Source organism: Pongo pygmaeus, chromosome 3 (genome assembly GCF_028885625.2).
Source record: "Pongo pygmaeus isolate AG05252 chromosome 3, NHGRI_mPonPyg2-v2.0_pri, whole genome shotgun sequence".
Taxonomy (NCBI): Eukaryota; Metazoa; Chordata; class Mammalia; order Primates; family Hominidae; genus Pongo; species Pongo pygmaeus.
This window is the reverse complement of record NC_072376.2, coordinates 121365419-121391233: the sequence shown is the minus strand read 5'-3', so window position 1 is coordinate 121391233 and position 25815 is coordinate 121365419. Positions and strand designations below refer to the sequence as shown.

At 39.6% G+C, this 25815-nt stretch overlaps 1 protein-coding gene across 3 annotated transcripts; it reads right to left on the bottom strand.

Moving 5' to 3' along the window:
- Window positions 1-1537: 1537 nt before the first annotated feature.
- Window positions 1538-6334, bottom strand: RPL34 (ribosomal protein L34). 3 transcript variants are annotated; one of them, XM_054485635.2, is made up of 5 exons: window positions 6267-6334; window positions 4831-4904; window positions 4651-4750; window positions 4237-4340; window positions 1538-1670 (listed from the first exon to the last, which is right to left on the bottom strand). In XM_054485635.2, exons 2-5 carry the CDS (start codon window positions 4893-4895, stop codon window positions 1586-1588), a joined length of 354 nt encoding a protein of 117 aa, XP_054341610.1. In that variant the 5' UTR covers window positions 4896-4904; window positions 6267-6334; the 3' UTR covers window positions 1538-1585. The 3 variants fall into 3 exon arrangements, with proteins under 3 accessions (XP_054341610.1, XP_054341609.1, XP_054341611.1); XM_054485634.2 differs by having other exon boundaries at window positions 6066-6274; XM_054485636.2 differs by lacking the exon at window positions 6267-6334 and adding an exon at window positions 6155-6209.
- Window positions 6335-25815: the final 19481 nt, after the last annotated feature.

Below are 25815 nucleotides of genomic sequence, written 5' to 3'. Positions count from 1 at the left end.
CATGATGGCTCCAGGTCTCTGCTCTCTACTCAGACTGGAATAAAGCTTGTTATGGCTTCAAGAGATGGTGTTGGCTGGGTGCAGGGGCTCACGCCTGTCATCTCAGCACTTTAGGAAGCCAAGATGGGCAGATCACTTGAGATCAAGAGTTCAAGATGAACCTGGCCAATATGGCAAAACCCCATCTCTACTAAAAATACAAAAATTAGCTAGGTGTGGTGGTGGGTGCCTGTAATCCTTAGGAGGCTGAGGCAGAAGTGCTTGAACCCAGGAGGTGGAGGTTGCAGTGAGCCGATATCGAGCCAGTACACTCTAGCCTGGGCAAGAGCAAGGCTCCATTTCAAAAAAAAAAAAGGTTGTCAGCCAACAGGTTGGGCAGAATGGCTCATGCCTGTAATCCTGGCACTCTGGGAGGCCGAGGCAGGCAGACTGCTTGAGCCCAGGAATTTTGAGACCAGCCTAAACATGGTGAAACTGTTTCTAAAAAAACCAAAAATGAGCCAGGCATGGTGGTGCCCACATGTAGTCCCAGCTACTTGGGAAGCTGAGGCAGAGAATCACTTGAGCCCAAGAGGTGGAGGTTGCAGCAAGCCAAGATTGCACTCTAGGCTGGGCAGCAGGAGTGAAACCTTGTCTGAGCTGGCAGAAACACTACATAGTTCCCAAGAAAAATGAGGTCTGTATTTTAATATTCTGCCCTGGATAATAAATCCAATGTAGATCAGAAACTATACCCTTGACCCAAGGTTTTATATACAGTAGCTCACTCATTTGTTAAATAAGGAGTTCTGAGCTCTCCAAGATACCATTTTTGATCTGAAGTGGCCTAAAAGAACAGAAGGTTTAAAAACAATCTTAAAAAGGGTCCATTCCAAGGAACTAGAATACCAAGGTTTCTATCCTGTGAAACTTGCTGATGTAAAGGAGATACTATAATAAAGATCAAAGGGATATTAAAGTTTCAGATAGAAGGGCCATTCCTCCCAAACCACCCCGAAGTCTCAGCCCACAAAGAGAAGGACATTATGCTCCAATGCAGCGGTAGAGCTGTCACCAAAAAAATTCTAGCCATCAGTGACCACCAACTGTTTCTTCAGAAAAAGTAACCCACTGGCTGGGTGCTGTGGCTTGCACCTTAACACCAGCACTTTGGGAGGCCAAGGTGGGCGGATCACCTGAGGTCGGGAGTTTGAGACCAGCCTGACCAACATGGAGAAACCTTGTCTCTACTAAAATATACAAAATTAGCCTGGCATGGTGGCGCATGCCTGTAATCCCAGCTACTTGGGAGGCTGAGGCAGGAGAATCACTTGAACCTGGAAGGCGGAGGGTGCGGTCAGCCGAGATCCTGCCATTGTACTCCAGCCTAGGCAACAAGAGAGAAACTCCGTCTCAAAAAAACCCAACCCAACCAAAAACAAATAAACAACAAACAAAACAAGAAAAAGTAATCTGCTAAAAACTACAGGGTCCCCAAATACCATATAAACAAAATCGGTATACTAACACATTACAACAGAAAAAAAAAAATCATACATACAACAAGTCTTTTCATTTTTATTACTCAAAAAAGTTTCATTTTTTTTTATTTAGCTTTCTGACTCTGTGCTTGTGCCTTTAACACTTTCACAACGATTTTCTGCTCCTCGATAAGGAAAGCACGCTTGATCCTAGAAAGGAAAATACCAAATTAATCATTTCTTTAAAATGAACTTCATTTTTTATTTAGCACAGAGAAGGCAAACATGGTAAAGAACTAAGCGAAGCAATCAAGGAACCCAGGAAACTACAGGATACACAAATATAGAGTAAAACTTAAAAGATGAAATTCATTTAAAGCAGGATAATCCTTCAATTTCATGCCAGTAGTTATCTGTCCTCCTTCTGAGTCAATATAAACTATAAAGTCATCCCCACAGGAGACCACTTACGGGAGCTCTAATTTATTGTTAGGATCCAGGAACAGTGGTATTTCTTGATTTACAAAATGTCTTAGAATATTTTAACCATATTTTTGAAAATTCCCAGTAAAAAACAACACAGAAGGGGCTATGTGCTAAGAACTAAAATTAAAAGGTAAAGGGATATTACCAAGAGACACCTCACCAAGAGCAAGGATTTTAGACCCCGTTTACGGCCAACTCCACCACACACCAGCTGCATACTGGACAAGTTACCTTCTCTATATTAAGGCACAAAATAGTTTCACACCTATTTAACAGGGAGTTTATGAGGATTAAATTTGGAAAGATTTTCTAGACTTTGAAACTCCATCTACGAGTGCATTTTATGGATCACTATCATTACAGTGTTGCACAGGACCTAGCAAAAAGCAGGTCTTCCTAGCATTTGTTAAATCAGAGTTACCACCAGAGGTAAAGCACTCCTCTCGCTTCAACTTAAACCTTCCCCCACCCCATTTCCCATTGGTAAAACTGGTTATCAAACCCTACCCTCAAAACTCTGGGTTTTCTAATTTCTTCAAATCTCCCCCATGTGATCCTATCAGAGACACATACAACTGAGTCACTTAAAAATTCCCTTAATTTACTCAAAGCACAGACCATATGCAGACCTGCTCAGCATCACAGCTAACAATGCTAATTTCTAGGTTATCCTGTAAACCTAAATTCAAATCTTCAGGAGATAAGGCCCGAGAATTTGTATTTTTAATAAATGTGCCCATCTGATTTTGTGTTCAGCAAAGTTTTAGAACCAAAGACGGGGGGAAAAAAGCCAAACTTCTTCAGCTTAAAACTCATGACTTATCTCCAATGTACACTTCCATTTCTCACCCACAATGTGCCAGATCAGTCTGTACTTTCCTTGCCTGGAATGCCCTTTCTGCCTTTTGTCCAAAATTTGCCCATCATTTAGGTTCCAACTCAAATGCCATTCCTAGTTATTTGCAAGTAATTTCTCCTTTAAACTTCAATCATAGTTAAGCTTTGCTGTATATCACAGAAGCTATATTTATCCCCTATTTGTATTAATGTAGTATCTCTTACTGTTCTCTTACAAACTACCTCCTAAAATGCAGAATGAAGCCTGCATTTGGTGTCAAAAGATTTGGTTTAAAAACTCAGCTAGGACTGGGTGCGGTGGCTTACACCTGTATTCCCAGCACTTTGGGAGGCCGAGGCTGACGGACCACGAGGTCAGGAGATCGAGACCATCCTGGCTAACACAGTGAAACCTTGACTCTACTAAAAATACAAAAAATCAGTCAAGTGTGGTGGCATGTGGTGGTAGTCCCAGCTATTCGGGAGGCTGAGGCAGGAGAATTGCTTGAACCCAGGAGGCGGAGGTTGCAGTGAGCCAAGATCATACCACTGGACTCCAGCCTGGGCTACAGAGCGAGACTCCATCTCAAAATAAATCAATCAATAAAATAATTAAGCTAATCCACCTTTTATTCTGTAAAGCCCCTCATAATCTGGCTTTTCTTTCTTTCCTTTTTTTTCTTTTGAGACAAGAGTTTCGCTCTTGTTGCCCAGGCTGGAGTGCAATGGTGCAATCGCAGCTCACCACAACCTCTGCCTCCCAGCTTCCAGCAATTCTCCTGCCTCAGTCTCTGAGTAGCTGGGATCACAGGCATGCGCCACCACGCCCAGCTACCTTTTTGTATTTTTAGTAGAGACGGTGTTTCTCCATGTTGGTCAGGCTGGTCTCAATCTCCCAACCTCAGGTGATCTGCCTGCCTCCGCCTCCCAAAGTGTTGGGATTTCAGGCGTAAGCCACCGCACCTGGCCATAATCTGGCTTTTCTACCTTTGTTGTCCATCATCTCCTGCAACCCTATGCTCCAGGAACATGAGAATACACAACTCTTCTGTTCCTACACTTTCAACACCTTCCACACATGAGAATACACAACTCTTCTGTTCCTACACTTTTAACACCTTCCACACATGAGAATACACAACTCTTCTGTTCCTACACTTTTAATACCTTCCACACTCCACCTATCTTTGTCCAAACCACTAACAGAGACTTTCTTACCCACCTCCTGAACAAAACCAAGTTCCTTTTAATCTCCACATCTAGCATAAATATGCCCCCAAATTATTACTTTATCATTCCCTGCTTTGTGCGGCATCAATTATCCATAGTAAAGAAAGGGTTCTGAAGCATGCAACTGGTTTAAAATGAGTTGTTTCACCATTGTACTGATTAGCAGACAGTATAACACACACAATAATTTGCTAAAGAAAGCCCATTTAAGCATTTAACTTACCTGTCACGAACACATTTAGCACACATGGAACCACCATAGGCCCTGCTGACATGTTTCTTTGTTTTGGACAATCTCATAAGAACTTTAGGTCTTACAGCACGAACCTGCATAAGAAAAATATTAAGATTTTTGTGATGCTTTAACAGAAGTTTTCCTAAATTTTGTTAAGTGTTAAGGGCAAGTTTAAAGTAGGTTACAAAGGGAAATGGTGTACTGATTTATCTGAAAGGCATTTCACTGCATTTCTCAGATTGGTTTAAAAAGTCTATGTTCTTGGCAGATATGGCTCATGAATGTTAAGTAATTCTCAACCCTCTTAGTGGTAACCTCTCCTTGATTCATTCCATCGTCAAGGGATGAAAGCTCAGTAAGTTCAAGACTTGTTAGGCTGCACACAGTAAAAGGTACACTTACCCCTCGAAGTCTGCCTGGGCACACACCACATGCAGATTTTGGTGCTTTCCCAACCTTCTTGGTATAAAGGTAAACAATTCTATTACCAGGGGTTCGGGACCTAGAAAGTGAAACAGTCAATAGGTCAGCATTTTGTAGAGTAAATGAAAATATATACTTAAAATTTTTAGAAATACTTACAGCCTAGTTTTGTTAGAGGCTGTATTGTAGGAAAGCCTACGTCGGTATGTCAAACGCTGGACCATTCTGAGTGCCTAAATTAAGAATAGAGTAACATCAAATCTTTCCATTGTAAAAGTAAATAAAATCTCAAAACAGTATCATGTGGTCTATTTCATTCACACACATATCCTTGTATGTAACACCCTTAAATTAAGATGTATTATTCCACATTTTAAAACTACTTGTATTTAAAGGTGACTGATAAACAAGAGGCCAATAATGTTAGCTTTCCTGATGGTAATCAAATGTGGCACTTCCTTAACATTCTGATGACCAGGCTCCTTACTCAGAGTCTGATTTTGTTTGGAGTGGTGTCCAGAAAAGTGCTACAAGCCCAGTTGGAGAAACACTGCTTTAAACAAACAGCACAAAAAGTGAGCTCTGAAGTCGAATCCTTAGCTATGCCATTTATTGGGAATACACAGAGCAAGGAGCTAGCCCTCCTTATCTCTAAAACGGGAATTCTGTCTACTGTATACAGCTGTCATTAGGATTAAACGACGTGAGCTATCCCTCCCAACACAATGCCTGGCACATATCAGGGTTCAATGTCTTGCCCTCAAGCACCACCTGCGTAAAGGCATACCCTTTAATACTAATTTTGATATTACACAAGTTTCTTTGGGTTATGGCACCTGCTTTCTTCCCACTTCTGGAAACATCGTGATGTTATTTAGCAAATCGGTTATACAGACATGCATACGAGCAACTTCGTTAAGGGAACTACCTAACGTAAAACATAACCAACACTAGAACTAATTTAATCTTCCCATTCCACACCCTGTAACCATTTCATTTGTTGTCACAAGCCTCTCACTAAAATTAAACTAAAACAGAACTACCAGACACCAAAACTTGACACGTAAAACCAGTGCGAGTGATTTATGAAGCCATTATTCTGTATGCATCTCCAAAAGCAAGACAGAAACTTCTCTCTCACTAACACATTTTTCTCTTCCTTGACATGGGCCTTGGAAGCAGAAGCCAAATAGCGAAACAACCACCCGAACTCGCCGGTCCCTGCCCTCCCAAAGACTGAGGACACGTACAGGTGTGCTGTGAAAACGTGGGTGTAAAATATGAAAACGTTTGGCGATTTCCCAGTCTCAAACCGCCAAACCACAACTCGTTTGTCTCCAAACGCTACACTTGGAATGCAGCAAAGTCCCGGGTGGTGAGCTCTGGCTACTCACGGCTTTGGAGGTGCCACCAGGAACAAGGGATTTCCGAAGATCAAAGTAAGGAACTTCCTCATCACCAACCTCCCTGTTGTGCCCCTTACCCCTACGCCAGCTCAAAGGACTGCTCCTGAGGGCTCTAGGCTTCCTCAGCTCCTCGGATGGCAGCCGATTGGGAAGGAAATAAAGACAGGGAAAAGAGAACAACATCCATACCTGCAGACAACGTCCCCGGAAGAGGAAGAAAAAAGCTTTTGCGAGTTCAAAGGTCAAATAGAATTGCGCAGGACAGGAAGTGGCGTCAGAACCAGCGGCGTGGCGGAGAGACCGTATCCGTGTTGTACGGAAGCCGACGCACCTCCCCGACGTGGGCGGAGATGCAGGGAACCACCACGTTGTACGGCAACCAATGTGCCGCCCCTCTGTGGGCGGGGATTCACACTAGCTGTCTGTGTCAACGCCACGCAGAAATCTTTTGGAAATCGCTGTGGAAACAAACGCAAATGAAAAGCCGCAAAGAGCAAAGGTGGGACAAAATCAACTTCTTTCGTTGTCATGGACACTGCACTTTTAATCTAAAGGGCGCCAGCTCTGGCGTTAGACCTGGGTTTAAATCCCAACTCGATATTTATGGTTAAGGGACCTTCAAGAACCTTCCCTTCTTCAACCTTCCCTTCTCTTTCCTTGTCATTTATTCAGAGCACAAGCTTTACAAACAAATTGGGATTTTAATGCAGTTTCTGCTAATCATTAGCTATGTTACTTTGAGCAAGCCCTTAAATCTCTAAAAGGAAGATATTAGGAACTACCCTGCCGTGTTATGTCATGATCAAAGGCATTATGAAGTTAAAGCACTTAGCACAGGGTCTTATAGAGTGGAAGTGCTCAGTAAATGGTTGCTAATCTTATGATTATGTACAAAGAGCTACTTGAGGCTTTTCATGGGTGGTAAAGTTTAACCTTTAAAACAGTATGTAAAATTTTACATTAAGTGCACGTGTGTATTTTTCTGAGAAGAGGCTCCCTGGCTTTCATCACCTTGTCAAAGGGATTCATGACCTCTAAAAAAGTAAAGAACTCTTTGCCTGGGCTCTAAAAGACAATTCTAAAAGGGGCCTTTAAGTTTTTAATCTTAGATTAGGCTCCCTGGGAACACACCTCGGAGAGACTTGAGTGTTGGTTTATGGGGAGCGCTCTTAGAATGCACCTCCAGGAAGCTGAGAAAGGCGGGGTCAGGTGATCCACAACGTGGTTGCAATTGAAGCCTCAGCTGTTCCAGCAAGGAGCTCTGGAATTAGGATGAACATCATAGTTGTCCCAAACAAGCAAGGAAGCTCTGCCTTTGTGCTCCCACATCAGCCAATTATTGGCATGCTGCTCCCTGACCAAGGGTGAAGCGCTTTCCTGAAGCTGAAGGTAACGTCCAGTGAGGAAGGGAGCTGTGAGGCAGCTGCATTGCCCCAGAAGAGAGGATTTGGATGGGATATCCCAGTACCCACTCAACTTTCCTTCTAGTATTTCTAATCCATCTAGCAAACCAAGAAAGCAGGCAAGTGACTGAGGGCATGTAGTCTGTCTTGAACTGTGAGGCCTATTCTATCAAGCCTCACATCACTGCCATCTTTGTCACAACACCAGATGGAAGGCTCTGGTTATATCCTTCCCTCTGCTCACTCTCAAATAGCTGCTTCTCCCCCGACCTTGTCATCAGCTACTTCCCTCCTTTCCAGTCCTTTGATTTTTGTCCTCTGAAATCCTTTTCGTCTCTATGCCAGGCATTGAGATGGAAGCTTGCATAGAGAGACAAATGTGGTTTTTGAATAAATGCACTAATGAATGTATTTACTTGCAATATGTTCTCTATATTTTAAGAGAGACTTTGCAGAGCAGAAGAGAACAGGAGATGGGAGCCCTTGGCACACTATGTTGTTGTTTACGTCTCTGTCCGTGCCTTCCCCCACTCCAGTAGATAAGAATAGTGGTCTCATTATTGTAGTTTTCCCTTAAGGTACTTAACCCAGTTCCATAATACTATTTTCCCTCTCTTTAAATTTGTATTTGCATTTTTTCTTGATCAGTCTTGAGAAAGATATGGCGATCTTATTAAAAACTTCAAAGAGCCAGGTACAGTGGCTCATGCCTGTTAATCCTAGCAGAAAGATCGCCTGAGACCTGTAGTTAAAGATCAGCCTGGGCAACATAGCGAGACGCCCATCTCTACAATTTTTTTTTTTTTTTAATTAGCCAGGTGGTGTAGCACACGCCTTTAGTCCCACCTACTCAGGAGGCTGAGACTGGAAGATCACTTGAGCCTAGAAGTTTGAGGCTGCAGTGAACCATGATTGTGCCACCATACTCCACCCTGGGCAACAGAATGAAATCCTATCTCAATAATAATAATGATAATAATAATAATAATAAATGTATGAAACTTTGGTATATGACAAAGCTAATATATCAGATTGGTGGGGAAAGATTGGTGACTATTCAGTAAATGAAGTTGGGAAAAATGGTTATACATATGAAAAGAAAAAAATTGTATCCTTAAGTCACTCTACACCAAAAAAAAAACCCTTAAATGAGTCAATAATAAGGCTTTAATTCATTAGGAAATATAGGTGACTATCTTATAGACCTTGGAGTAGAAAAGGATTTTTTAAACAAGACACAAAAAGCACAAACTCAGAAAAGACCGATAAATCTGACCACATTACAATTAATAGCTTTTATCAAAAAACCCTTAAATAAAAGAATGTTAAACCTCAAAGATTCCCAGTCCAAGCCAAAAAAAGTATGATAGGTTCACCTTAATTTCACAAAAATTTGTAAAATATTTAGTAAGTGCACACAGAAATTAATGAACAGAGAACAAAGACAGATTAAAAAAACAAATGAGGTTCTTTAGGCCGGGTGTGGTGGCTCATGCCTGTAATCCCAGCACTTTGGGAGGCCAAGGCAGGTGGATCGCTTGAGGCCAGGAGTTCAAGACCAGCCTGGCCAACATGGCGAAACCCCATCTCTACTAAAAATACAAAAATTATCTGGGCGTGGTGACAGGTGCCTGTAATCCCAGATACTCAGGAGGCTGAGGCACGAGAATCACTTGTGCCTGGGAGGAGGAGGTTGCAGGGAGCCAAGATTGCACCACTGCACTTCCACTGAAGTTGCCAGCCTGGGCAACATAGAGAGACCCTGTCTCTAAAAAAAAATTTTAAGAGATTTTGTACATGTGATTACGATTACTAATCAGTAGACTACAAAGGAAGCCAAAATTAGAAGTGGAATGAAGGAATGTGTTGCAAGACACCAACAGCTTTTGTTATGCTAAAAATAGAATTCATTATTGGCAGTTGTTTTTTCTTGCTTTTCTTGCTTTCAGTACTATATGCCACTAAGCATAAAATAATCATTTTAGTATGCTCATGAATTCTATGGATCAGGAATTTCTACATGGTATAATGAGAATAGTTTGCCTTTACTATGTAATGATTGGAGCCTCAACTGGGGGGTAACTTGAACAGCTAAGGTGTGCATGGGTTCTCTAGAGAAACAGAACTGATAGGGTATACATTTATTTGTTTATTTATTATAGGAATTGGCTTATGTGATTATGAAGGCAGAGAGGCCCTGCAATCTGCCATCTGCAAGCTGGGAAACCAGGACAGCTGGTGGTATAAGCCCTAGTTTGACTCCAGAGTCCCAAGAACCAGGAGTGCTGATATTCAAGAACAGAGAAGATGAATGTCCCAGCTTAAGCAGAGAGAAAATTCACTCTCCTCCACGTTTTTCTCTTCAGACCCTCAACAAATTGGATGACACTCACCTACATTGTGAAGGCAATCTTCTTTACTTAGTATACTGATTCCAATGCTAATCTTTTCTGAAACCACCTTCACAGACCCACAGAAATAATGTTACCAGCTATCTGGGCATCTCTTAGCCCAGTCAAGTTGACACATGAAATTAATCATCAGGCTGGGCGTGGTGGCTCACACCTGTAATCCCAGTGCTTTGGGAGGCCAGGGTAGACAGATTGCTTGAGTTCAGTCTGGGCAACATGGCAAAACCCCATCTCTACCAAAAATACGAAAAAGTTAGCCAGGTGTGGTGGTGCATGCCTGTGGTCTCAGCTACTCAGGAGGCTGAGGTGGGAGGATTACTTGAGCCTGGGAGACAGAGGTTGCAGTAAGCTGAGATGGCACCACTGCACTCCAACCTGAGTGACAGAGTGAGACCCCATCTGAAAAAAAAAAGAAAAAGAAATTAATCATCATGGGGTGGGGGTAGAAGGTGGAATTATCTGAACACTTTTTAGTTTCATGCCTGGACTGGGCTGCTTCAAAGGCTGGGCTCTCATATGGAACTGTCAACCAGCGCAACTACATATAGCCTTTCTATAAGGCTTAGAATTCTCACAAATGGCAATTTGGTTCCGGGAGGTAGGTTCTCAAGAGAAAGCATCTAGGAAAAAAGCATTCTAAGAGAAACAACAGAAGATGCATGGCCTTGGAAGTCACATAGCATCACTTCAATCATACTCTATTGGTTAAGGGTGTCACAAATCTAAAAAGATTCAAAGGCAGTAGACATATATCCTCATTCCTTTTTTTTTTTTGAGACAGAGTCTTGCTCTGTTGCCCAGGCTGGTATGCAGTGGCACAATCTCGGCTCACTGCAAGCTCTGCCTCCTGGGTTCATACCATTCTCCTGACTAAGCCTCCTGAGTAGCTGGGACTACAGGTGCACACCACCATGCCTGGCTATTTTATTTTTATTTTTATTTTTTAGTACAGAGGGGGTTTCACCATGTTAGCCAGGATGGTCTCGATCTCCTGACCTCGTGATCCACCTGCCTCAGCCTCCCAAAGTGCTGGGATTACAGGCGTGAGCCACTGCGCCCGGCCTATATATCCTCATTCTTGATGGAAAGATTATCAGTGATTTTAGGATTATATATTAAAGCCACCATGGTTTCTTTCCTGCTCTTTAATATTTAAACCTTTTTGTTCTTAACATACTTCTGACCTGTCTCCCAGTCCAGCAATGTCTAATGTGCTGTTAAACCCATCCCTCGAGTTTGTAATTTCAGTTATTACATTTTTCTATTCTAAACTTTCAATTTGTTTCTCTGTTTATGTTTCCCATTCTAGGCTGAAATTTTCAGTCTTGACTTTTTTCTTTGAATGCTTAAACACGCTTAGCATAATTATTATTTCAATGTTTCATTATCTGGGTTTTCTTAGGATCTGTTTGTACTGTCTGATGTTTCTCTTGGTTTTATGAAAAATTGATTTTAGGTCCTAGATAATCTACTCATTTTCTAAGACCACTTTGTTTTAATTCAAGATGCTTTGTATAATAAATGGTATATCTAGTAAGACTGACCCCTCCCAATGTTCTACTTTTTCAGGGTTTTCTTGATAATTCTTACTGATTATTGCATACAAATTTTTAGCATCAACTTGTTTAACTCCAAACAAAAGTTGACATTTTTATGTGTCAATTTTGTGTATTAACTTGGGAAGACTTGACGTCTTTATGATCCTGAGTCATCTTATCTAAGAACATGGAATATCTGTTTGCTGTGTCCTTAAAGTTTTGTCCCTAAAAGCTCTGTACATTTCTTATTAAGTTTATCTCTAGGTATTTTATCTGTTTTGCTGCTAACATAAGTGGTATACTCTTACCCACTACTCCATTTAACTGTTTTCTTTTAAATGGAAGGCTATGGATTTTTGTTTATTCATGTATGCCCTGCTATCTTACTGAATTATCTTATGATTGGTATTAACTTTTTATTGATTTTATTTTTTTCAGATATTACCTCTTCCTTTCTAATTCTTTTACCTATTATTCAATCCCATTGGCTTATATTTCAAATGCAATACTAAATAGAAATAGTAGTATAGATTAATGGCATTTTTGTCTTATTCCCAAATGCAGGAAAACAGCCATGTTTCTCCACTATGTCATATGTTAAGAAAATAGCCACTGATTACTATTTATTTATTTTTTTTTACCATGTCAGGAATGGATATTAATTTATGAATTGCCTTCTTACTATCTATTAAGATGAGAGTTTAAATTTTCTCTTTAGATCAACTAATGTAGTGAATCATACTGGGGGAGGGTGATGGGGCGCCTTTTCTAATTTACGTAAGACGTCATGGTTTTCATGTCTCACTGGCTGTTCTTCTGCCTGGAATGCTGTTCCCCAGGTATCTGCATGGCTTGCTCCCATTTCCTTTATGCCTTTGCTCAAGGTCACTTTTGAAATGAGGCCCATCCTAATCATCTCATTTAAATTGCACTTTTTGCTGTCCTCCATTGGCATTTTTAGTTCCTCCCACCAGGTTCTTTTTTTTCTCACACTTATCACTTTCTAACATACTATATATTTATTTATTATGCTTATTGTGTGTCGTCTGTCTCCACTACAAGTGTACTCTGTCTCCACTACAAGTATACTCCATGAGGCTAGGAAGTTTGGTCCTTTTTTCCTTTTTTTGACTTACATGTTTCCAGTACCTAGAGCAGTGCTTGGCGAATAGTAAGCATTCAAAAATATTTTTTAAATGAATGAATAAGTAGAGATTAGCGCCTATCAAGGAATTATTCAAGAAGAATATCAAATAATAAAATTTAGTATTATTTCTAGCGAAGGTTAGACTTACAGCCATGGAGATAAAGTAAAGAGATTAAAAGCATTTTCATTGTAGAACTTTTACACGTTTTTCCATTACTGGGCCTCATAGCCTATATTGCACCATGAATCAATGTCTTTTATTAATCTCGTGATTATTTGTGAATGGCCCAATTATAGTCATGTGTTGCTTAATGACAGATACATTCTGAGAAATATGTTAGGTGATTTCGTCTTTGTGTGAACATCATAGAGTGTATGTACACAAACCTAGATGGTAGAGTCTACTGCACACCTAGGCTTTATAGTATAGCCTTCTGCTTCTAGTCTACAAACCTGTACAGTATGTTACTGCAGTGAATAGTGTAGGCAATTGTAACACAATGGTAAGTATTTGTGTATCTAAACATATCTAAACATAGAAAAGGTAGAAGAAAAATATGATATAAAAGATAATGGTACACCTGTATAGGGCACTGACTATGAAGGGAGCTTGCAGGACTGGAAGTTGCTCTGGGTGAGTCAGTGAGTGAGTGGTGAGTGAATGGGAAGGCCTAGGACATTACTATACACTACGGTAGACTTTATAAACACTATACACTTTATATACACTATATATATATTTATATATAAAAAGATAAATATATATACTCTATATATTTATATATAAAAAGATAAATATATATACTCTCTATATATTTATATATAAAAAGATAAATATATACTCTCTATATATACACTATATATTTTTTGTATACACTAAATTTATAAAAAGTTTTTTTTCTTCAATAATAGACTAACCTTAATAAGCTTACTGTTGCTTTTTTACTTTATAAAGTTTAAAAAAAATTTAACTTTTTGACTTTTTGGTAATAACACTTAGCTTTAAACACACATTGTACAACTGTACAAAAATACTTTCTCTCCTTATATCATTACTCTATGAGCTTCATTCTCCTTTTAAATTTTTTTTAAGCCCTTTTGTTAAAAACTGGGACAAACACACATATTAGTATAGACCTACGCAGGGTCAAGATAATATCACTGTCTTTCTCCTCCACATCTTGTCCCATTTTGTCTTCTTGGGCAATAACATGCATGGAGCTGTCATCTGCTGTCATAACAATGCCTTCTTCTGGAATGCCTCCTGAAAGACATGCTGAGGCTGTTTTACAGTTAAGGTTTTTTTTTGTTGTTGTTTCTTGGTAAGCAGAAGAAGTACACTTTAAAATAATGAGGCCGGGCATGGTGGCTCACAGTGTAATCCCAGATACTTGAGAGGTTGAGGCAGGAGAATGGCTTGAACTGGGAGGTGGAGGTTGCAGTGAGCCGAGATCACACCACTGCACTCCAACCTGGGTGACAGAGTAAGACTCCATCTCAAAAAAATAATAACAATCATAAGTAAAATAATGAGAAAAGTGTAGTATAGTCAATACATAAACCAGTAACATAGTAGTTTATTATTACCAAGCATTATGTACTGTACATAAGTGTATATGCTATACTTTTATACAGCTGGCACGATAGTAGGTTTATTTACACCAACATTACTACAAACATGTGAGTAATGTGTTACACTATGATGGTTGTGATGGCCACCACATCATTAGGCGATAGGAAAGTTACAGCTCTATTACAATCTTATGGAACCAGTCTTATGTATGCAGACTGTCACTGACCAAAATGTCACTGTGCAGCACAAGACTGTATACAAATTATGTTACATTTTGTGTATTAAAAGGATTAACTAGTTCAGTGTAAATATTTGAAATATATCGTGGCTTTGGTGATCCTGCTTTGACATGTCTTCATTTTAAAATGTATGTTGAGAACCTTAAGAAAAGTAGCAGGAGTGGCCCAAGCTTTTTTCAACTTCTGAGAGGCCCTACTAGAGACTAACTGCTCACCTTGTATTCTGTAGCTCTGGGTTTTCTTCTAACTGCTGTTGAGTCCTTCTGCCAAATGTGTCACTGCATCTTTAATTGCTTTGCCAGCTTGAGCTGTAATCTAGCAACAACTTTTGCTACAAAGAGTTAAAATATCAGAGCCATTCTAAATAACCACTGTAATTTTAGAAATAGGCGTTTGAAACAAATTAGATTTTTCTAATAGAAATGTTCTGAGCCTAAAGCCCTAAAGGGGAGTAAGGAAACCAATTAACTTTAATTTAAATAATCATGTCTTAAGTAGCAAACGAGCCAAGTTCTATTGTTAAAGAACGACTGTACTAAATCTCCGAAAGGTTAGATTCAAAATGGTATAAATGCAGTGGTTTCACATCTTACTAATGAAATAAATTTCTATTGGTCTTTGTAGCCTCTGCTTCTTGTCTTACTGGACATTGTTACTGAGGGTAGAGGAAGGGAATGATTGAGATTAAGGGCAGAATAATTATGTGCAATTCACATTGATGTTCCTATTGTTAGTAACTTTTTTAAAAGCAACCAGTGAAACAGCTAATAATTTTATTCCTGGGAAAAAATAAGAAAATCTGAGCAAAGCTTATTTTCTTCTTTTAAGCTTGTATATGTAGTATATGATTTTCTGTTTGTACTTGCTATTTAAAAACAATGTATTTATAATGATTGAGGTCGCCATGCTGTTTTATATACAAACATGCCCACTATTTACAGCCACAGTGAATTTCTGCCAATGTCTATAAGCATTAAAGCAACCATCAAAAATGTATTAATAAGGCATATATTATTAATAAGGTATAATACAGTAGATACTAAACTCATGCCTGGAGTTTTATTCTGGATGAGTTAATGTAGTAAAGTAGGAAGAGAGTGAGTTTAGCAAGCAGTTTGAAGCCAGATGATGGAAAGTTTTAAATGCTATGCTTAAAGGCTTAAATTGTTTCTCTCGTGCCTTCTCTTTTGATTTCTTTCTCCTCACGTGCTACCTTTGTGAACTTCAGAAAGCAAGTTAACCTCACTGAGACTGTCTCTTTATCTGTAACATGGAAGTGGGAATCCCATATTGTGGGTGTGCTGGGGGAATTAACGGAGATAAAGCACGTGGCTGAGGCTGGCACACCATGGCTGCTCAATAGATAATTGGTCTTAGTATTGTTTTCTAGAAATGAAATGCTGCCTTCTGCTCTTCCTTATTAACCAGTTTTACACATCACTGTTATGTCTTATACCTTACTAATGTTTGGTGTGTTCTTAGGAGAACATTTTTATTTCCTTGTGTTATTTTGGGGAACTCTAGAAAAACCACTATAGAATTTATCAAAATGGAAACATAGCATGGATTGACAGAAAAGGGCAAAAGAGTTAAAAGGGTTAGTGTGTCAACTCCTTGACTTTCTGGAGATCCTTTTTTTTTTTTTTTTCCCCAAAACGTAGCCACTGCCTTTGTGTCTTGTTCCATGTCCTGTGTCTTGTACCAATTATTTATGCAAATGAAGACAATTGTTTTCCTATGAAAGCTTGGTGAAAGGATGCTATAGAAAAATCCAGTGCATTTTCATTATTGCTTGCTCAACAGCAATACTCTTTTGTAGCAAGAATAAAAGAATTTCGCAAAATGCTCCCCCACCCCCACATGAAAAGTAAAAAGTACATAATATCATGTTTGTGTTGAAACTTTTTCTTCCAAAATGTCATAACCCCATACGAAAGAGAATTAAAATCCCATTATTTTAATTTACATCTAGCCACAAGATAAGTAAAGTTATCATTGAAATTCTAATTAAATGGGATGATTGACTAAGGTAGCACATCAAAGAAGAGAAGTGAATATGATAAGTCGAAGACTTATTAATTAGTCTGCGTGGAAGAAATTCCAGGGATGTCAAGCTGAGCCTGCTGCAAGGAGAAAAGAAGCAGACAAGAAAACGTTCGTTTCTTTGAAGTTAGGAACTGAGATAGTGATGGAGGTAATTGCGTCTGACTGGATCCAGTAATGAAGAGCTGTAAATCAGACCGCAGAATCGAAAGGAAGATTCAAGTAACGAATGTGGCTGCCTCCCCCTGCTGTGAAGAAACAGAATGCAGAGCGCACTAATTGACCCAGCCTATTTCCCAGTAGTTCTCTGTTATTATTTATTAATTTTTAATTTCTGAATTATTTACGTCCTGGGAAATTATTCTTGACAGGCTGTTAGGCGTGCCAAAGTTAATGGAGGATGAAAGGACTGGTACCAGAATTAGCAGGGATGTAGTCACAGGCTACTGGATTTAATGATTTTGGAAAGAAAAATTGATTTCACACAGCGTGTCACTTTATACTACTTTAGGGATACACCAGCTATTTGATTAATTGAGGAATAACCAATTCAAAGTATATTTGAAGTGTAAATGAGTCACAGTGCTCAGCTGTTTACTTTTCTCTCTTTCTGAGAGATCTGAATTTTCTTCAAGCTGATGATTAAAAGCCGATGAAGACACACTTGCATGCTTTGAATGCACACCTGTTTGATTCATATTAAACTCAGAAGGGAGGAAAACCCTGAAGTACATGAGAAGATAGTTTCACTTATTTTTTTTCTCTCTTCTAATCGCTTTATGTGATTTCTTTCCTCCAGCATATAGCACAGCAGTAGTTGCAATCTGCATCCCTTAAGAATGAGGCTCAAGAAAATTTCTCATTTGCTTTATGACCTATGAGCACAATCAGAAAGAAGCAGTGCTTGCTAATGAATAGAATAACCAAGTAGAAAAAATGTATTAACAGAAAACAATGACTTTAATGAATAAGGGAAGAGGATTAACCTATTAGGAAAATGAGTGAGGCAGAAATATGCCATCACCATCCAGGCTAAAAGCCCTGTGTCATTTCTGTCTTCTCCCTTTCCGGGCTCCCTCATTAGCCACCCTCTTTGTTCAGCTATCTTTGGCCTAGTCCTCTGGTTTTCTTAGGTCAAGTCTTCCTCTTCAATTATATTCTATACCGGTGGTTCTCAAATTTTAATGTGCAAACAAATTGCTTGGGGTTGTTGCTACTGTACAGGTTTAGATTCTGTGGGTCTGGGATGGGGACCTGAGATTCTGCATTGCTAGTAGGCTCCCAGGTAAAGCCCATGCTTCTGATCCTTGACCACTCTTTGAGCAGCAAGGTTCTACAAAACTCTTGACAGGCACATTTTCTTTAAAACACTGATTTTAACCATGTAACTTTCTCATTCAGACACTTTAAGTGATTTTCAGTGCCTACAGTTAAATGCAGATTCCTTAGCATGGCATTCAAGGTCTTCCTAATATGACCACAACCTGCCCTTGTAGGCATATCCTATACTTTCCCATCTCCAGGCTTTTGTTTTTGCTTTTTCTTCTTTGTGAAAAACCTTTGTCTTTGGAAATTCTAACAGTGCCTCAAGGCGTATTTCAAATTCCACATCCTCAGTGTTGGCCCACTCAATAAGACATGAGCTGTCCTTCAAACTCTTCCTCTCATACCTTTTTACTTTTTTTTTTTTTAAACTGGTTTCTTGAGAAAGGACAGATGTTTTACCTCTTTCTTGCTATGTGGTATCTTCAGTCTCATATAATTGCTATTAATATTGCGATTTCTCCCTGTTCACATACAGAATTGTAAGTTATGTAGGAGTAGGGACTGTTCCTTGTCTTTGTATTTTCCCGAAGTGCAGATGCAGAGCACAGAGTATGTATCTCACAAATATTTCAGTTTAACTGAACTATGTAAGAACATTCTCTCCATGGTCGTTCCTACTCTTGCAAATTTGCAGCATCTCAAATCCTTCAGAATAGCTCACAGATCCTGATTTTTTGCTACTTTATTCATTCATCAATTTACCTATTTACTCATAAGCATTTGAGGGTTCTTTTTGTGTCAGTGCAGTGCCAGGGACTGGAAATATTCAAGTAAAACAATAGTCTTTCACTCCTAAGCTCCGATGATTCCCCCTCCCCACATTTATGTCCTGCTCCCCCACTTCTATGTTTACTAACGTCAACCCCCAAATATAAATTATATAAGCGATAATTCTGGCTGGGAACAGTTTCTCATGTCTGTAATCCCAACACTTTGGGAGGCCAAGGCAGGCGGATCACTTGAGGTCAGGAGTTCAAGAACAGCCTGGCCAACATGGTGAAAGCCCATCTCTACTAAAAATGCAAAAATTAGCCAAGCATGGTGGCAGGCACCTGTAATCCCAGCTACTTGGGAGACTGAGGCACAAGAATCGCCTGAACCCAGGAGGCAGAGGCTGCAGTGAGCTGGAATCACGCCACTGCACTCCAGCCTGGGTGACAGAGTGAGACTCCATATAAAATAAAAATAAAAATAAATTATATAAGCAATAATTCATATATTTTTTAAAAAACCAAAACTTTTCGTGAAAATTTCTTATAACTGTTGTAGGCTCAAGCACCATTACCTCAGAATATGGACTTCCATGAATCCTGAGAGACTTTCTGCTGAATCTGGGCCTTGCATTCATTTTCCTCTCCAAAGGATTTCAAAATCCTTAAAGCCTTGGCCATTCACTACATTTCTCACCTCACTCCCACCCCCCAGTACCCATTTTTCAGCCTTGCATCAGTTCTCAAACTGTTGCTTCTACCTGATCTAATCTCTCTGAGGGGAGGGCACTTCAACATATTTAAAAAACTTACCCCTTCGTTTCTTCTGTCCTCTTCCTCTGTCTTTTCTATTTATGTTTTGTGCCCGTTACCCTACCCTGATTTCCAGCCTTAATCCCTATACCCTACCAAATGCAGACGGAAAAAACATTTTTTAAAAACTTCTAATTTTGTGTCTTTCATAAAGATTCAGTCAAGAATAAACCACAACAAGCAAGTGTGACAGAAATGTGCAGGAGTCTAATTGTCTAAACTAATTAAAAGAGACCAAAAAATTATATCATGGTTCTTTAGTTGCAGGCAACAGAAGCCAACTCTGGGTAACAAGCAAAAAGGGAAGGAAAAGGATGCAAGGGCTGCTCAGAGAATAGATAATATAATAAATATTAATGACAATAATATGAGACTGAAGACACCACATGGTAAGAAAGAGGTAAAACATCTGTCCTTTCTCAAGAAACCAGTTTGGTTTTGTTTTGTTTGTTTTTTTTTATTTATTATCTTTTTTTTTAGAAAAAAGTAAAACAGGTATGAGAGCAAGAGTTTGAAGGACAGCTCATGTCTTATTGAGTGGGAGAAGGTTAGATAGCCAACATTGAGGATGTGGCATTTGAAATATGCCTTAAGGCACTGGTAGAATTTCCAAAGGCAAAGGTGTTTCACAAAGAAGAAATAACAAAACAAAAGCCTGAAGATGGGGAAGTATAGGATATGCCTACAAGGGCAAGTTGTGGTCATATTAGGAAGACTTTGAATGCCATGCTGAGGAATCTGTATTTAATTTGTAGACACTGAAAGTTGCTCAAAGTGTCTGAATGAGAGAATTACATGGTTAAAATGTAATTGAATTTTGGAAAACAACGATGGCACCAAATAAGAGAGTGATCCTGTAGTGCCCATTCTAGGAGAACCTGCTTTGGTCTAAATCTTATTCCGTCTCCTAAGAACTGATTTATAAGTGGAATGATGCAAAGAAGGGAAATGATTACAGCTGATCCATTTCCCTTGGAAACACTAGCTATCAATTCCTTTATCCCCAGAGCTGTCTGTCTGGTACAATAAATATTAATAACAATAATATGAGACTGAAGATACCACGTGGTAAGAAAGAGGTAAAACATCTGTCCTTTCTCTTTTTTTTTTTTTCTCACGAAACCAGTTTAAAAAAAAAAAGTAAACAGGTATGAGAGGAAGAGTTTGAAGAACTCATGTCTTATATAGTAAGAGAAGGTTAAAGTAGCCAACACTGATTCTTGTTCTTGAATCCTGGCTGTTCAGCTTTTCCTCCACTGATTTTTATCAGTGGAAGCCAAAGAACTCTAACTGATACAAGAGACAGTTGCAATAGCAGGTGCTCACTAGAGGTTTGCTCATCATCCATGTGGTTTATCAGATACGAGCAGATGAGTTTTTAACTCTATCACAGCTCTAAAAGATTTACTGAGAAAAACATCCTTAAAGAAAAGGCAGTCAAAGAAAGTTCTAATGGCAATATTAATTAATATTACTTAAAAGGCCAAACTCTATAGCCGATGAGATAAAGCAAAGGGAAAGTAAAGAAACTTTTGTTGGTATGTTTTAGGCTGATTTATTTATCTCAGCATATGAATGAGTGATTCAACCTACTGGTTATTGAGGAATATTACAAAGCAAAAGCAGTGTGGTTCTGGTGTAGGAACAGACAAATGGAACAGAGGGAGAGTTCAGAAATAGATCTGTGTGCATATGGGAATTTGATATACAATAAATGTAAAAATGGAAAAGAATGCGTTGTTTGGAATATAGTATTGGGAAAACTGGCTCATCATCTGGAGAAAAAGCTGGACTTTTTCATTACACTATACAAAGATGGACTCTAAATGAATTAAAGACCTAAATGAGACAGGTGAGTATTCAGAACCAGAAGAAGAAAATAAAGAATTATCTTCATGAAGTTTATTAAACCATTGAAGTACAAACAATAAGTGAAAAATTGATGATTTAGCTACATTAATGTTACAGCATTTTTTTCAGCAAAGGTTACCAAAAACAAAGTTAATAGACAAGGAGAAGACAGTTGCAGCATCAGAAACAAAGGATAATATTTACATCAGTGCTGTCCACTAGAAATGAAACGTGAGTCACATATGTAATTTAAAATTGTTAGTCACATTAAAAACTAAAACCATTCTGGCCAGGCATAGTGGCTCACGCCTGTAATCCCAGCAATTTAGGAGAGTGAGGTGGGTGGATTGCTTGAGCGCAGTTCAAGACCAGCCTGGGCAACATGGTGAAACCCTGTCTCTACAAAAAATACAAAAAAAATTAGTCAGGCATGCTGGCTTGCACCTGTAGTCCCAGCTACTTGTGGGGCTGAGGCTGGAGGATCACTTGAGCCCAGGAGGCAGAGATTGAAGTGAGCTGAGATTGCACCACTGTACTCCAGCCTGGGCAACAGAGTGAGAACCTGTCTCAAAAAAAAAAAAAAAAAAAAAGAAATGTATAAAGTCATTGTTGCTGATTTTTATTATGAAGAGTTTCAATTTCAACATAAATTGTTGTTCTTGTCTGGCTAAATCACTAATAAGCTCTTCCTTTCTTTTGGAGTTTAAAATTTAGCTTGTTCATATGTAGTGTGATATCCGTGAGAAAACATAAATCATATTGTCATTTTGTCTTTGATTATTGAATATTCCTTCCAATTCAGGAACATATTAAATTGGAGTTAAAAGTACTTTCTAAAAATTCTTGGCCGAGTGCAGTGGCTCACGCCTGTAATCCCAGCGATTTGGGAGGCCAAGGCGGGTGGATCACGAGGTCAGGAGATTGAGACCATCCTGGCTAACATGATGAAACCCCGTCTCTACTAAAAATACAAAAAAAAAAAAAAAATTAGCCAGGCTTGGTGGCGGGCACCTGTAGTCCCAGCTACTTGAGAGGCTGAGGCTGGAGAATGGCGTGAACCCAGGAGGCAGAGCTTGCAGTGGGCCGAGATTTCACCACTGCACTCCAGCCTGGGCAACAGAGCGAGACTCTGTCTCAAAAAATAATAATAATAATAATAAAATAAAATAGAAATTCTTCCACAACTCTTATCAATGAGCACAGGCAGAGAACACAAGATTAAGAAAATCAGTCTTCTATTTCTTTCAAAAGTTCCATAACTTGGCAATGATTTATAGCATTAGTGTATAGATACTAAATGACATTTATTTATTTATTTATTTATTTATTTATTTATTTATTTAGAGACAGTCTTGCTGTGTCACCCAGATTGGAGTGAAGTGATGCGATCTCGGCTCACTGCAATCTCTGCCTCCTGGGCTCAAGCGATTCTCCTGCCTCAGCCGCCCGAGTAGCTGGGATTACAGGCTCCCGCCACCACACCCAGCTAATTTTTGTATTTTTAGTAGAGACTGAGTTTCACTATGTTCGCCAGGCTGATCTCGAACACCTGACTTCAGGTGATCTGCCTGCCTTGGCCTCCCAAAGTACTGGGATTATAGGTGTGAGGCACCACGCCTGGCCCTAAATGACTTTAAAGTAATTGTACTCCATAACAGTTTTCATACAGTGTGCTTTAAAAAGCTGAGCACAAAGATTTTCAATACATATCACACAGTGGAACAAAGCAATAAATGAAATAGCAATCTCTTGTCTTACCATTCCAACAAATCTGGATTTTTACCTAACATATATGGGCCACCATCTGTCATTATAGACACAAATTCTTCTTTGATGGTTATAAAAGATGAAAAACTACTCCAGAAATTTAGGTGTTTTTAATTCAGATTTAATAAAACTTCATAATTTAGGAAGTCCTTTGAGACACAAATATACCCAAAGTATTAATAAACATTGTCATTTTTTTGAGATAGAGTCTCACTCTGTAGCCCAGGCTGGAGTGCAATGGTATAATCTTGGCTCACTGTAACCTCCACCTCCCAAGTTCAAGTGATTCTCCTGCATCAGCCTCCCGAGTAGCTGGGTTTCCAGGTGCCTGCCACCATGCCTGGCTGATTCTTTTTTTAAATAGAGGCAGGGTTTCACCATGTTAGCCAGGCTGGTCTTGAACTTGTGACCTAAGGTAATCCACCCGCCTCGGCCTCCCAAAGTGCTGGGAATACAGACGTGAGCCACCATGCCCGGCCGACATTGTCTCTTATATCACATCATCCATTTAAAGCTAAAGAAAAGTACTTGTAATTTTTTTAATTGTTAATCAATTGATCTTTGATACTGTATCATTAGAAAGTTCTTGTAATCTATGGGCCATTTTTTAATGGCTTAGTTGAAGGTCTTTCACTTTTTGTAAAATATCTTCTTTAGACTTTTTCTCATAATTTTCTAGCAAAATTTCCACAACTGAAATAATTTGTTTTACTATCTGACTTAAAATGACTTTCATTTTTCATCCCTCCCTTTCCCCTCCCTCCCTCCCTTCCTCCCTCCCTTCCTTCCTTCCTTCATTCCTTCCTTCCTTTTCTGTTTCCTTCCTCCCCTCCCTCCTTTCTTTCTGTAAGAATCCAACACATTTTTAGCTGACTAAAATTACAAGCTCAGGGGCCAGGTGCGGTGGCTTATGCCTGTAATCCCAGCATTTTGGGAGGCTGAGGTGGGCAGATCACCTGAGGTCAGGAGTTTGAAACCAGCCTGACCAACATGGCAAAATCCCATCTCTCCCAAAAAATACAAAAAAATTAACCAGGCATGGTGGCGTGCACCTGTAGTCCCAGCTACTGGAGAGGCTGAGGAATGAGAATCGCTTGAACCTGGGAGGCAGAAGTTGCAGTGAGCCAAGATGGTGCCACTGCACTCCAGCCTGGGCAACACAGCAAGACTCTGTCTTAAAAACATAAATAAAATAAAATAAAATAATAATCTCAGATCCTATTAAGAGCCAGTAAGGATTTTTTGGTCGTATATTCAACTCCTATTTTGAACTACAATTTTGATTCTTTTTTGACTTTCAAGGGGAAATGTCTTATCAAATTCGTTATGTATTTACTTAAAATGTCTCAGTATTGTCTAATTTATTGCTTGAAATATTTTTTACACACAAATAGCTTTTTTCATTTGGCTGTGTTACAACAAATTGCAGTTTCCATTCATTGTAGAATTTGTGACATGCTTTCTTTCAGTCCTTTTCTTTATTTTTTTCTTTTTTGAGACGGAGTCTCGCTCTGTCCCCCAGGCTGGAGTGCAGTGGCGCGATATTGGCTCACTGCAAGCTCCGCCTCCCGGGTTCATGCCATTCTCCTGTCTCAGCCTCCCGAGTAGCTGGGACTACAGGCGCCCGCCACCACACCCGGGTAATTTTTTGTATTTTTAGTAGAGACGGGGTTTCACTGTGTTAGCCAGGATGCTCTCGATCTCCTGACCTCATGATCCACCCATCTCGGCCTCCCAAAGTGCTGGGATTACAGGCGTGAGCCACCGCGCCGGGGCTTTTTTTTTTTTTTTTGAGACGGAGTCTTGCTCTATCCCCCAGGCTGGAGTGCAATGGCGCGATCTCGGCTCACTGCAACCTCTGCCTCCTGGATTCAAGCAATTCTCCTGCCTCAGCCTCCTGAGTAGCTGAGATTACAGGCACCCGCCACCATGCCCGGTTAATTTTTGTATTTTTAGTAGAGACAGGCTTTCACCATATTGGTCAGGCAGCTCTCGAACTCCTGACCTCAGGTGATCCGCCCGCCTCGGCCTCCCAAAGTGCTAGGATTACAGGCGTGAGCCACTGCGCCCGGCCAGTCCTTTTCTTTTAATAGCCTAGTTGTAGTACTAGTTTCTGTGTCTCCACTTTATTCTGCATTAGTGGTATGCATTCATTTTATATTTAAATTTGGTTCATTCTTAAGCTATAAAAATGATTTTATTATAGTTACAATACTAGGTATTTAAATTTAATTTCTTCTCAGACGAAGGAAACTAAGAGAATTACCGGTCGACCTACCTTTAAAGAATGACTAAGGATATTCTTCAAAGGAAATGATAACAGCAGGCATAGAACTTTAGAAAGAAAGAAAGAACAATGGAATGAGAAAAAATAGGGTAACTATAATAGAATATATTTTATCTCTTATGTTTTAAAAATTATGTTTAATGGTTTAAATTTGTTTCCTATTGCTGCTCTAACAAGTAACTGCAAACACAAGGGCTTAAACAATACAAATGTATTATCTTATAGTTCTAGAGAGCAGAAGCACAAAATGAGTCTCACTAGGCTAAAATCAAGGTGTCAGCAGGGCTGCATTCCTTCTGGAGACTCTAGGGGAGAATGCATTTCCTTGTCTTTCCCATTTTCTAGAGGACATCTGCTGTTGTTGGCTCATGGCACCTTTTTTTCATCTTCAAAGACAGCAATGTTGGTTGAGTCCGTCTCACACTCACACTGCTACCTCTCTGGTTTTCTTTTTTGTCTCTCTCTCCCACACTTATGTCTGTCTGTCAGTCTGTGTGTATATTTGTGTGTGATGGGGTCTTGCTATATTCCCCAGACTGGCCTGGAACTCCTTGGCTCAAGCAGTCCTCTCACCTCATCCTCCCCAGTAGCTGGGACTCTGGGCATAGAACTGGCTGCTCTTCCACTTTT

Bases quoted from the DNA above. Each gene is read 5' to 3' on its own strand.
- RPL34 (XM_054485634.2), bottom strand. From the start codon at position 6,260: ATGTTGTTCTCTTTTCCCTGTCTTTATTTCCTTCCCAATCGGCTGCCA. The intron at 4,905-6,065 runs GTGAGTAGCCAG...TTCTTAATTTAG, and splicing joins CTGGTGGCACCTCCAAAGCC to GCACTCAGAATGGTCCAGCG. The intron at 4,751-4,830 runs GTAAGTATTTCT...TTCACTTTCTAG, and splicing joins GCCTCTAACAAAACTAGGCT to GTCCCGAACCCCTGGTAATA.